The 13,455-nt window shown below is 37.5% G+C and overlaps 1 protein-coding gene across 6 annotated transcripts in view; it reads left to right on the top strand.

Annotated features, from left to right (window-relative positions):
- Nucleotides 1–3,041: 3,041 nt before the first annotated feature.
- DGKB (diacylglycerol kinase beta) overlaps nucleotides 3,042–13,455 on the top strand; it is a 639,765-nt gene continuing 629,351 nt past the window's right edge. For all 6 annotated transcript variants that reach the window (XM_059932825.1, XM_059932829.1, XM_059932827.1 and 3 more), the window contains exon 1: nucleotides 3,042–3,111. In XM_059932825.1, the coding sequence (XP_059788808.1) occupies nucleotides 3,042–3,111 (70 nt within the window). The remainder of the gene's footprint in view (nucleotides 3,112–13,455) is intronic.

Here is a 13,455-nt window from a genome sequence, read left to right as displayed (position 1 = left end):
CACTGATATTTTTCCAAAATGACGTTTTCCCAAAGTAATCCGGTTTCTGGTCTTTTTTGTGTTCTTTCATTGCTCCTTACTACCTTTAGAATAGTGCCCAAACCTCTTTGTTTGACATTGAAATCCTTTCAAAAATTGGCTTCTTACTGGTTTCTCTAATAGGTGTGTCTGTATTCCAATAAAACTTTATTTACAAAAATAGATTGTGGGCCAATGTTTACTGCAGTCAGCTGTTTGCCTACCCCTGGTCTACTTTATGGGACTCTCCCATTCTTAGCACATAGCTTCCATTCTAAAAGTTATCTCACTAGTGTCAGAAACTGCTGAATTCACAGCCAGTATGTCAACATTCCAGGTAAGAAGTTGGAGGAAGAGAAAAAAGATTAAAAGAGCCCTTGCTAGCTCTTTCCTCAAATAGAACCTTCCTATATATCTCACCCAACATCCACTTACATCTCACTGGCCACTTCATGCAAAGAACCTGAGGAATATAGTTGTTTAGATGGATATATTTTCATTTAATAAAATTAGGGTTCTGTTACCAAGGAAGAAAGAAAGAATGGATATTGGGTGGGTTTCTAGCAGTCTCTGTCATATCTATCAGATTTTAATCACCCAGTGTCAGTTTCTTCATTTGTTAAAATGGGAGACTGTTAGCACCTCACAGAGTTGTTCGGTGAAGATTGAATGATCCAACACACGAATGCTGTTAGGACACTGCCATGCATACTGTAAGCTCTCAGTAAAACTGACACATGTTGGAATTAGCCTTATTTTCATCTTTTGTGTGTTTTGATCTTTGTTGTATTTCCAGTGCCTAGAATGCTTTCTAACACATAGGAGATCAATAGACACTTTTTTTTTGAATGAATAAATGAAGCGCCATTATCATCAGTTTAGATTTTTAGATAGCAGGCAACAGAAACTGATTCTGGCCCACTTAATCCCTTATTAAAATAACGGTAGTTACTTCTAGAAGTGACAAGATACCTGGAGAGTCAGGCTCAGACAGGGACAGGTATCCTATTATTGCTGTAATCGTTTAGACCAGAGCTATTTTCACACTGTGCTTGAATAACTCCACTCAACATTTAAAGCCCCATGAGATGGAGTCTAATGATCAAAATGTGACCGAATCATCTGTCTCCCTTTGGATAGGAGAGAACGGAACACCTTGTTTTATAGTCCCACCAAAATGGCATGTAACTGGAGAGAAGCAAAGAATTAGGATGAAATCCATGTGAAGGATGAAATCAGCAGGAAGAAACTGGGTGGAAAGCACAAAGAAATATCCATCACATGTTCTTATTCCTTTTAGTTTGTGTTGCTTCCACAAAGTCATGGTTGTGATGTAAGAGCATCCCCTGGGAGGAAAAAACACCTAGCAATTTAGCCTCTGTTAATGCATCAGTATCTGCATTTTTTTCCATTTTAAAAGCCAACTACCACCTTGTAAAACTGATTGCAGGAACCCTGAAGAGATGAGACCAACAAGAAGAGTTTTTTTGTTTTTTTTTCTTAAGGATAAGATGACAGAATATGACAGTGAGGTTGTGGGATTGATAGAGAACAGTAAATAGATGTCGAAAAAAGGTTAGGCACTAATGCCAAATACAGGTACCGTGCCTTTAGGTAATGACATCTATATACATAATCCTTCCAGTCATTTAATTTCATAAATTATCTAAGTAATTGTTTCTAAATATTTTAGTTTCTATGATGATTACAGTGCCAGTCTGCTTGGTTACTGAGCAATTGATTACTGTCTCTGATAAAAAGTTGAAACCAGACGGTTTTTCATTTTGTTTGCCTTTATAGATGTAGCAGTGAATGTAGGTCCATGACAACCTAGGGGTTTATTTTTAAGCATGATTCACAGTAGTTCCATCTACTATCATTATGAAAGTCTGTCAGACATTTGGAATTGCTTTAATTTGGTAAATTTTATTGAGATTTTTACAGATGGTAAAATTAAAATTATTGTTTTTTTAATTGTTAGGGAAAAAAAACCAATTTATATAATCTGCCCAAATTTATTTGCATAATTGCAAATATATGTGCTACCACTGATGACCATTCCAAACCATTGTTGGAAAGCTAGTAGACTAGCAGACTGTATTTTTTTTATTTATTTATTTATTTATTTATTTATTTATTTATTTATTTATTTATGGCTGTGTTGGGTCTTCGTTTCTGTGCGAGGGCTTTCTCTAGTTGTGGCAAGTGGGGGCCACTCTTCATCGCAGTGCGCCGGCCTCTCACTGTCGCGGCCTCTCATTGCGGAGCACAGGCTCCAGACGCGCAGGCTCAGTAGTTGTGGCTCACGGGCCCAGTTGGTCCGCGGCATGTGGGATCTTCCCAGACCAGGGCTCGAACCCGTGTCCCCTGCATTGGCAGGAGGATTCTCAACCACTGCGCCACCAGGGAAGCCCCAGACTGCATATTTAAGGAACTTTAGAGCTTATTTAGCTTCATTTAATAATCTGGGTCTAAATATAACATTTGTTTAGATATTAAAAAATTGTTAAGTTTAGATTGATAAAAATGACACCCTTCTTTGCTCTTGGAATGTGGAGTTTAAAAAACCGAACAAAGTAAAAGTCTACTTGTATGAAACTAGACCTTATAAAATTTTCTTCACACTGTATTTTTAATCATATTTCTTCTATGATTTGGTGTTAGAAAATGTGTATAAAATGCCATTGGAGTGAGCAATTAAAGATTATTATGCAAAATAGAATAACTGAAATATATTATTTAGGGATTAAAAATCTTTAACATTCTATAACTTGTCAATTCTTTTCTTTGTTTAATGATACTAATCTTTCAATCTTTCTTTTTCTTTCTGCAGTGCTTTAATACCTTATTGAAACTACAAACCCATATCCACAGTGGTCTCATGTTGACAGACTGCATATTTTGAAAGCTTGAGATATTTTATAATGAAACATGCCATGTGGAAACTTTGAAGCATAAATTCTGCCAAACATCTGAATAAAGAATTTCTCACCTGGTATGTAAGAGATCTCCTCACCACCACCATGACAAACCAGGAAAAATGGGCCCATCTCAGCCCCTCAGAATTTTCCCAGCTTCAGAAATATGCTGAATGTAAGTATTCATATTGATAATATGATTTGACTTGGTATTTGCGCTAAACAACGTTATTATTTACTTACCAAAACAGATTATAAATCCCGTTCAGCATTGGGATAAATACAGGTGTGTCTTTTGTGTTTTCAAGTAAGTGAACTTGAGACTACCAGTTTGGCATGAGAAAAAGGAAAAGGTAAACTTAAATCGAACATTAGATCTCGAAGAAAAAGAACTAGAACTTTAGATGCAAAAGTGAACTTGGAAACTCTCTGGCTGTAAGAGATGTGAAGCAAAGGATAAGATAGTTTGGGAGAATGGAGACTGGTGAGTCTGTAACCAAGAAGAAGGATAAGCAGAAGTAAGGGGAAAAGTGAGATTTTTTTTTTTTCCTGCATAACATTTCAAAAAGATTGGGAGTAGGGAGTCATAGATACATCATGGCATTGAAATTAGAGGTTGTAAAAGAAAGAAGGTGTAGGATCTTACACCATGTTGTTTAGTGTGTGTATTGATACAAAAGATAGGCCATGGTGATTCACTTTATAGTATGCAATTTTTAAATATGGTAAGCTTCTTTACACATAAACAGTAAAATTGTATTTATTTATTGTTCTTACCATGGATTTTCAAAAATACATCCGTGTCACAAATTGAGTTTCAGCAATAAATATGGGTAGCAACTGTGTCAAGGTATTGAAGAGAGAAAATGAAGCAACAAATAAATAGGAGGGAGCAAAAGGCTGGGAGCACGATGAGTAGAGAAAAAATAATATGCAGGGAATGTAATAAGAATGGTGAGTGTTAGAGAATAAAATGCAAGAAGCGGAAAGCAAAAAAAGAACCAATAGCACGCAATAGTGAAAGAGGCAAAAACTGGAACAGCTGGAGATGCTTATGCAGAGAATTGGGGCATGTAGGAGAGAAGTGTCAGGAGTGAATTGAATCATATTATGAAGAGGCAGAGAAAAGGATTAAACTCAAATGGAGGATTGGAATAATAAGAAATAGATATGTGAGTGAATAATAACACTCACATTTACGGGGTACATAGTATAAGTCAGGAACATTAGTAAACAATGTATATCATCTGAAGAGGCCAATTTCATAGGTTTTCCAGACTTTTCCTAACTGGAGAGCTGAAGTGTTCTGGGTGAGGTTATCAGAGTGCTGGTGGGTATTTGTAAGGAAGATGCAAACCCATGTAACCTGTAAGTTTTCTCCATCAATAATGATAAAAATACAGCAACTATCAAATGGAGGGGAGGATCAGAAATTGTTGACATCAAAATGTGGTGCTTATACTGAAAAACTGTTTTGAGCCACTGAAAGCACAATTCATCTACTTATCACATGAAGACAGTTTATCCCAGAATGGCTGAATTCTTGTCTGCATGTTTATACTCAGTGATTTCTAAACTGACTAAAAAATGATTTACCTATGTTTTGTAATTTCTGTATGCTCTTTACTGTTGTGATATATCCAATAATTAAGTAAATATTTCTGAACATCTTCTTTAGGGAGAGTATTCTGCTTGGCACTGTAGGAGATGCAAATATGAACAGATACGGACCCTCCCTTTTTGGAATTTACAGTTTAATGAAGGCTAGAAACTAATGGATAAACAACTCTAGGATAAACGATATCTAGGTGAAATATCTAAGCGCTACAAGCAAAGTTTAGGGATCTGTAGGGCAATAGTATGCAGCTAGAGATGGAAAAAGGGAAGGCTTCATGGAAGAAGTAGAATTTGAAATGAATCTTAAAAATAGATTCATGGTAAATGCAGAAAAAATGATATAAATTAAAAGAAAAATTTAGCATATATTTGAGGAAGTGAGATGAGCTACATTTAGCCACACTACAAATTAAGGGAGTAAGTGGAGGTAAGGCTATAAAAATGAGGTGGAATTTAAATATACAATGCTCAACTTGAGTTAGGCAGTGAAGAGTAATTGTAGAATGTTAAGCGTAAGGCGTCATGAACAATGCTATGCTCCAAGAAGCTTAATTTACAAATACGAAAATAGTATATGTGGCAAAGAGATTGAAATTAGGCCAGTGGGCTACTGGAATAGACTAAAAAACGTGGATGGAGAAAGATGACCAGAAAAGCATAGATTCAAATATTACATCATTAAAACTAGTGGAAAAGAACTTGGGCAATAATAAAATACAAGAATTGAGAGAGAGAGAGAGAGAGAGAGAGAGAGAGAGGCAGAAAGAGACAGAGTTCTAAAATTTAGCTCTAAAAATTTGACTTGGAGGACAGGGGAATTTGGTGACATAATCTCCCAAGTAAAAGAAACATAATGGTTTGGTTTAGATTATGCTGAATTTAGCTGGATTATTAAAATATATTTTCCAGTGTTTAGGTACTTACAGGAAACATGCCTGTGGAGGCACTAGTATAAAACAGATAAATTATTGCCATGATAGCTAAATTATTATTTGCAATAACTTTTGCTCAGATATTCAAATTGTATTTGAACTGATAAACAATTTAGTACTAAAGTAATAAATATATTATTACAGGCTGCTACTTTTATTTTATTGGCTAAGGAATATGGAGGTACATTTAATTATATCATCAAAATGCTTGATTTAGTAATAGATTTGCAGAAATACCTAAGACAAGTGGTAATAAAAATTGTCATAAATGTAAAAGTTCTAACCTCTTGAGACAAAGATTAATGGGCATTCAAAAAATTGGTAGTGAGTAGTGACACAGTGAGTATAAGAACATTATTAAAATGGATCTTATGAGAAGACATATTAACTGTGAAGGAAATAAATAGTGCTGATTCCATGATCATTAGACTTGCTACTCTTTTTTAAATAACCAAGACAACAATGAAGAGTGTTAGACTGAATCCTCTAAGAAGTTTCCTGTATAATTAAATAGCAAAGAATATTATGATTAGGATGGATCTTTGTATAATAAATTGCCATTGTCAAAACATAACAGGAGACAAACTTATTATCCTGAAGATTATAAAAGTGGTATATTTTCCATGCTATTCAGTACATGTGATCAGTTTATCAGCAGCATTTAAGGATCAGATTTTTCATGTTTCAACGCAGTGTTGGCAAAGTGACATCCCTCTGTAGTCTATTAGAAAAGTGATATATCAGATTTTAATTGTTTTGTAACTTTCAATAAGAAATTGTTTATATGTATTAAATGACTAAATTTTTAAAAAGTTATTAATTTAAGTTTAAATTTGCAGCATGCTAAGATTATATGTGATATATTTCAAATAAGTGTTCTATACGCTTTTGGGGAATGGGGTGGGGTCGTCGAATTCTTGGTTGAGATGAATGAGTTCATGAAACCCCTGCCCCACAAAACCAAATCATTCAATGTTGGACATCGATGATACCATAAAGATCTTTTTCTCAAGTTATCTGATGTTGAGTTCTCTCCACGATTGCCACAATATATCGTGTCGTATTCTGTTTAGGCTGCTATAACGAAGTACCATAGACTGGGTGATTTATAAACAACAGAAAATTATTTCTCATAGTTCTGGAGGCTGGAAGTTTGAGATTAGGGTGCGAGCATGGATTCTGGTAAAGGTCCTCTTCTGGGCTGCAAACTGCCAACTTCTTGTATTCTCACATGGTGGAAGGAACAAGAGAAGAGCAGCAAGCTCTCCTGGGATTCTTATAAGGGCACTAATTCAGTTCATCAGGGTTCTACCCTAAGAACCTCATCTAATTCTATTTACCTCTCAAAGATCCCTCATATTGTGAGGTAAGGTTTCAACATATGCATTAGGGGAGACACAAATTTTAGTCCATTACACCCTGTAACTATACATGTTGTTTCAGTTTCTAGGCTTTCCTCATAATTAATTGGGGGAAAAAATAGTGACGTTGGCACAGCATTCCTGGCTAGGCAGCTAGCACATCAAACAGCTGTGTTCAAATCCTGGTCCTACCATATTTTAGATGTCTGACTTTCAAAAGTTATATAACCTCTCTGTGTCCCCATTTTCATACTTGTAAAATGGGAAAAATAATAAATATGTCGAATGTTGTAAGGATTAAATTGAATGAGTTAATACATGTCAAGTAATGAGAACAGTGCCTGGTGAGTTGCAAGTTATATAACTGTTTACGATTATTATTTTAATAGAGAGGGAGTGAGTGTGTTATGTTGGCTGTTCGAATATATTGTTGATGATCAAGTTAAAAAGTGCTGCATTTTAGAGCATTAAGAGCCAATGTCTTTTTCTCTGCTGTAAGACCACATTCTTCCCACAAGGTAGAAGCTTCTGGTGCTGTTGGCAGCCTGGGATCTGTGTTGTCCCCACAGATGCTGAAGGCAGCTAATGTGAAGCCTGCTGTGGCTGCCTACAGCATGCTGAGCCCATGCTCCTGTTTAGGGTTTCAGGCTGAGTCACTCTGTGGGGAGCATTTCCATTGATATGTGGGAGAGGGGTATACTTTTCTTTTCCACTCTTCATAAAAAGTCATCCAAACTGTTGTGATAAGATGGACAGCTCTCTCTCCTGCCGTGTAGAGAATTGAGCTTATCACATTATTAGTTTGTCGTTGCTTCCTGGAATCTTTTCATGGATAACAATATTTTCTATGTAAAATCTACACAGTATTTCCAAGCGATTCATTATCTGCCCATGTATTGTCACTTAGGATTAGCTTTTTATTTGCTATATACAAAGCGTGTTATATAGCGTGTACATTATTTTTGAAAAATACTGTGTTATTACGGTGGGAACACTTCCAAACTCTCATAAATTTCATACTGTTTATAGCAGCTGGCATTGTAGAGAGTTGCAGAATTATTTGATGACTTGTTCTTTTCGGTAAGGACCAGCATGCCTAATATTTGGACCTAGTGTACAGTTTCTTCCATTGAAGCGAGGCATGTGATGTGGCTTAGTGGAAAGAGCACAGGCTTTGTAAGCAAACTAATATTCGACAGTGTTGAACCGCAGCCCCAAATTCAACTTACTAGCCTTGGGACCTTGGGAAGGTTACATGTACTACCTGTGCCTCAGCTTCCTCACCTTGTAAAGTAGAATTCCACCTCACAGTGTTGTAGGATTTAATGAGACAGTAATCATCATTATCATAAATAATCAATTTCTAGTACCCTATTCTAAATAATATACAAATATTAATTCATTGAATACTCACAATCAGCCTTAGAGGTGGCAGATGATCTCCGTCAGGCAGATTGCCTGGCCTATTGCTATGGCACAATAAGCAATAACAAAGATCAAAACAGTAGTAATTCATTTATATTTCTTACAGAGATCACTTTGTTAATAAACAGATTGTTAATCATGTTTCTAAAATAGGGGAATCTGGAACCCAGGATTCAGGTCCTCTTATCTCCATCAGCCACAGCCATCTCTCAAAGGGCTTTTGTACACAGGACAAAGCAAAGAAACAAAGCTTCTAACTATGGCTTTGGCCCCAGAACACCTTTCTGCTCCCTTATCCTGCTACATGGCGGGGATGCTGTGTCAACCTCCGTGAGCAGTTTTCATCATTCTACCCACGCTGCTTTTCTCCCGTCTCTGGACCCTCCTTCACTCTTCCTTTTGAAAAACATAGGAGGGAAAAGAGAGGAGAATAAACTCAGGAAGCAATTATAATAAAAAATTTGGTAAAGTGCTTGGCCATTTTAAGTAGCTTTCCTCTCCCAGGAAACCCCACCCTCTAGCATGATGATCTGTGTCTTGGAGATGTATTTTTTGCTTGATCCATACATGATGGGTTAAGGAAACTGGAGGGAGAGACTAGACCTCCTCCCCTGTGCATATTCAATTTATTGTTAAGCAAATTTAGATCACATATTAGCCCTCTTTCTAATTTGTCCCACTGGGATTAGCGCTTACGTTTGTTCTAGGCCCTTTGTTATTGTACATTGACTCTATTTTGGAAGGCCAAGCCACTTAATTACTCTCTTTGTACAAGACAGAAGAATAAATGGCACAGAGTCAATTAACATAGCGGCTGAGAACACCTAATTTGTTGTTAGATTAGACTGGGTTTGAGTTCCAGTGCTGTGATGTGCACCTCGTTTTCTTCACCATTGTCCTAGGATTGCAATGATGATGAAGTGTGAAAAGGCCTGTAAAGTGCTCAGGACTCAATTATTGTTTTGATGAGGCTCATGATGGTGGTGACTGTGGTGGTTTAATATCAAATGAGGACTTTTTGTTCTTTGATTTATGACTACTCAGTTATACTACTTATGTGGAATGTCTTGACTTTGCCCTGACACTTGTCTGAAATCAGGATCTGTGACTCTATTTTAGATAATACATGTCTGTCATTTCCGACCCTGTTTCTTCTGATTTCACACTGATTAGCTCAGCAGTTCCTGGCTGTGACCCAGATTTTATTTCTGGAATGTATGTTGGCTGCATAATCTCTTTCGCCTCATCTCTGGCTCCAGTTTCTATTTGTTGTACTGCTTCAGACTGAATTTCCTGTTGGTGGCTTCTCTGGGTCCATATACCTTAAGTTTTTCAATACCTAAATCTGCAGTAGTAAAAGAAAGTAATAACTATGAATGTCTAAGTTTCCGTTATTTTAGTATCCTAAAAATATATCATTTTCAATGATTTTTAAACATCTTTTTCAACGTTTCAAACTTGCCCCAAAACCTTAAATTAAGATTTATGGTCAAACAAACTTTAGTAGTGAAGTTAGGACTTCTGTGAAGTATTTTGGTCAAAGTGGACCAAATTAGACTATGATTGAAAAATTCACAAAATCTCAGTGGCTTAACAAAACAGAAGTTTATTTCTTGCTCCTATTACATTTCCAAATCTGAATCAGCAAATGGTTTAATTTCACATTATCCTTGATCAAGTCCCAGTCTGATGGAGCAGTCATCAACTTTAAAATTGGCAGATGCTGTGACAGAGAGAAATAGACTTTGTGCATTGGGTGCTAGCTCTTAAGGCTTCTCCCTGATAATGTTTTGCTTACGCTTCTTTGGCCAAAGCAATCCACATGACCACATCTAACTTCAAGGGAGTAGAGAAATGCATTCCTTCTGTCTGTCCAGCATCAGGGGAGACTGAACTATTTGGTGAAAACTACTAATGTGGACAGTATCACACAAATAAAATATAACCTACTATTTACCTTGGAACATTAAGCAAGTCATCACAATCCCTTTAAGCTTGTTTCTTCATCTTACAAAATGAGGATAGTGCTCCCCACCTATAAATAATTACTCTTGTTTTTATTACTAATATTAGTATGACAAGTTGTAACAAAAGTTATCACAAAGATTCATACAGATTAAATTATGTACTTCATCCTTAATTCAGCTGTAGATTAAAGGTTGTTATTTGCTAGAAGTTTCCTTAGATACCACCACCCACATTATAGCAGGACGTGCCACACACACACATATCCACACACACACACACACACACACACAAATATGAGTATGCAGACTTAGACGGACTTAATTTTACTCGCTGGTCATTATTCACCCAACAGTATTGAGTACCTTTCACTCTTAGGCATTATGCTTGGTTCTAGATAATACAGAAATGAATATCATAGTTCTTTCAATCAAAGAGCTTAGTCTATTCAGAGAGACAAATATCATGGCAAACGATGAGAAAGCAGTGAAATACTTACTCCGGATATTATATATGCAAGATTCTTTTTAATTGAGGTACAATTGACAGAAAACGTTGTTTTAGGTGTACAACATAATGATTTGATATGTATTGCAAATGATTACCACAATAAATTTAATTAACATCCATCACCACACAGGTAAAATTTTTTTTCTTGAGATGAGAACTTTTAAGATGCACTCTCTTAGCAACTTTCAAATATACAATACAGCATTGTTAACTATAGTCACTGTGTTCTGCTATACTTATACTGGAGGTTTGTACCTTTGGAACACCTTTACCCATTTCACCCCCTGCCCCTTGCCTTGGGAAACCACCATTTTGTTCGTTGTAAGTTAAATTTTGTAAGATTCCCCATGTAAGTGAGATTTTACAGTATTTGTCTTTCTGTTTTCTGACTTATTTCACTTAACATAATGCCCTCAAGGTCTACCCATGTTGTTGTCACAAATGGCAGGATGTCCTTCTTTCTAATGGGTAGATTATATATATATACAAATAAGTGGTAAAGAAAATTATATATAAAATATGTAAATTATATACCATTTATCTGTCTTTACCATTATTTTTACCATTTATTTGTCTACAGACACTTAGGTTGTTTCCATGTCTTGGCTACTGTAAAAAATGCCGCAATGAAAATGAAGGTGCAGATATCTCTTCAGGATATTGATTTTATTTCTTTCAGGTATATACCCAGAAGTGGAATTGCTGGAAAATATGGTAGTTCTATTTTTAAATTTTGGAAAACCCTCCATACTGTTTTCCATAGTGGCTGCACCAATTTACATTTCCATCGGCAGTGTACAAGGTTCTTGTACATATCCTTGCCAATACTTGTTATCTTTTATCTTTTTGAGGATAGCCATTCTGACAGGTGTGAAGTGTTATCGTGATTTTTTAAAATTTTTATTTATTTATTTATTTATTTTATTTTTGGCTGCATTGGATCTTTGTTGCTGCACATGGGCTTTCTCTAGTTGCAGCGAGCGGGGGCTACTCTTTGTTGCGGTGTGCGGCGTCTCATTGCGGAGGCTTCTCTTGTTGCGGAGCGTGGGCTCTAGGCTCGTGGGCTTCAGTAGCTGTGGCTCGTGGGCTCTAGAGTGCAGACTCAGTAGTTATGGCACATGGGCTTAGTTGCTCGGCGGCATGTGGGATCTTCCCGGACCAGGGCTCGAACCCATGTGCCCTGCATTGGCAGGCGGATTCTTAACCACTGCGCCACCAGGGAAGTCCCCTATTGTGATTTTGACTGGCATTTTCTTGATGATGAGTGATGTAGAGCACCCTTTCAGGTACCTGTTGGTACATGATATGCAAATAGGCATCTTCCTCTGAGACACTGGGTGTTTCAGTCTGTAGCCTCTGCGCTGTGCCCTGGGGATCAGACAGTTAAGAACGGATTCTCTGTTACAGGCTTGTGGGACCCCAGAACATAAACCCCACTGGCCACCAGAGCCAATTAATCAAGGGATGCATCCCCTGGGCCCAGCTGCAAAAGCTGGGGCACCAGACCTCTGTGTAAGCTCCTTTCTGGTATATTAAAGCAACCTGGAGTGAGGCAGGGAGAGAGAGAGCAAAAACGTGGTGCCTGCCTCTGGAGAGTATTGCAGTCAGCCCCTAGAGGTGTATTAAATTAGGTACTTGCTCCTCAGGCCACAGCCTTTAAGATAAGCAAATAGTCCTTTTTAATGGAAAGACTGGACATCTCTCCTACCCAAAATGTTGCATACTTTCTCCTGGAAGAAACCATTTTACTCATTTAAAATTCTGTATCACTCCATGATGTCCTCCCTGTGGTGTTGATCACATTAATGTATACCTGTATCTATATCTCTCTATGTACAGACATCTGATAAGCAATACATAATATATTCTCATTTAGAAATTTGAGCATTACAGATTTTAACCTGCTTCCTCTGCACTGGACCTGGGGGCTTAGCCACAGGGAGTCCGCCTGAGCCTGTGAAGAACAGTTTCTCAGTTCCCTATAGCCTTGTGGGTCTCTTAGACACAAGCCCCACTGGCTTTCAAAGCTAGATGTTTTCGGGGCCCATCTCTCAGGTGGAAGTATTCAAAGTTGGGGCACCATATGTGGGGTTCAAACCCCTGGCTCCTCAGGGAGAAGCTGGGAGTTGTGAGTTCCCTCCTGGTTGTGTGTCACCACAGTAGGGGCGGGGTTCATGGCAAGCTTGTGCCTCAGCCTCTCCTACCTATTTTGATGTGGGTTTTTTCTTGTTTGCCCTATGCGTAGGGGTCGTTCACGTTCACCTAGTTTATGGAGTTCTTTCAGAGCGAATTATTCCATATGTAGCTGTAGATTTGGTGTGTCCACTGGAGGAGGTGAGTTCAGGAGCCTCCTATGTCACTATCTTGAACCAAAATCTATGAAAGACTCTCCAAGAGCTTTTAACTCTTCTTCGTGTGGATAGGTATTGAAAGGGGAGTGGAATTGTAATTTTAATTGAAAGTATTGAATGGGGTTTAAAAAAGCAGAGAAACTCCAATTAGATAGCAGAGCATGTGCTGAGGCATGAAAGAAAGTGACACATTAGGGAAGAATTGGAAGGATGTGTTGGTGTAGGTACGTATTTGTGTCTGAGCATGTATGTGTGCACATGGACATGTGTATAAACACTGAGGGCAAGATTGAAGAATTCAGCAACAGTCATAAAATATGGATCTGTGAATGGCATTAGTAAAACATTGTCTATCGAC

The sequence above is a fragment of the Balaenoptera ricei genome, chromosome 9, assembly GCF_028023285.1.
Source record: "Balaenoptera ricei isolate mBalRic1 chromosome 9, mBalRic1.hap2, whole genome shotgun sequence".
Lineage (NCBI taxonomy): Eukaryota > Metazoa > Chordata > Mammalia > Artiodactyla > Balaenopteridae > Balaenoptera > Balaenoptera ricei.
The sequence above is the reverse complement of the archived record's forward strand: the minus strand, read 5'-3'. Positions and strand labels throughout refer to the sequence as shown.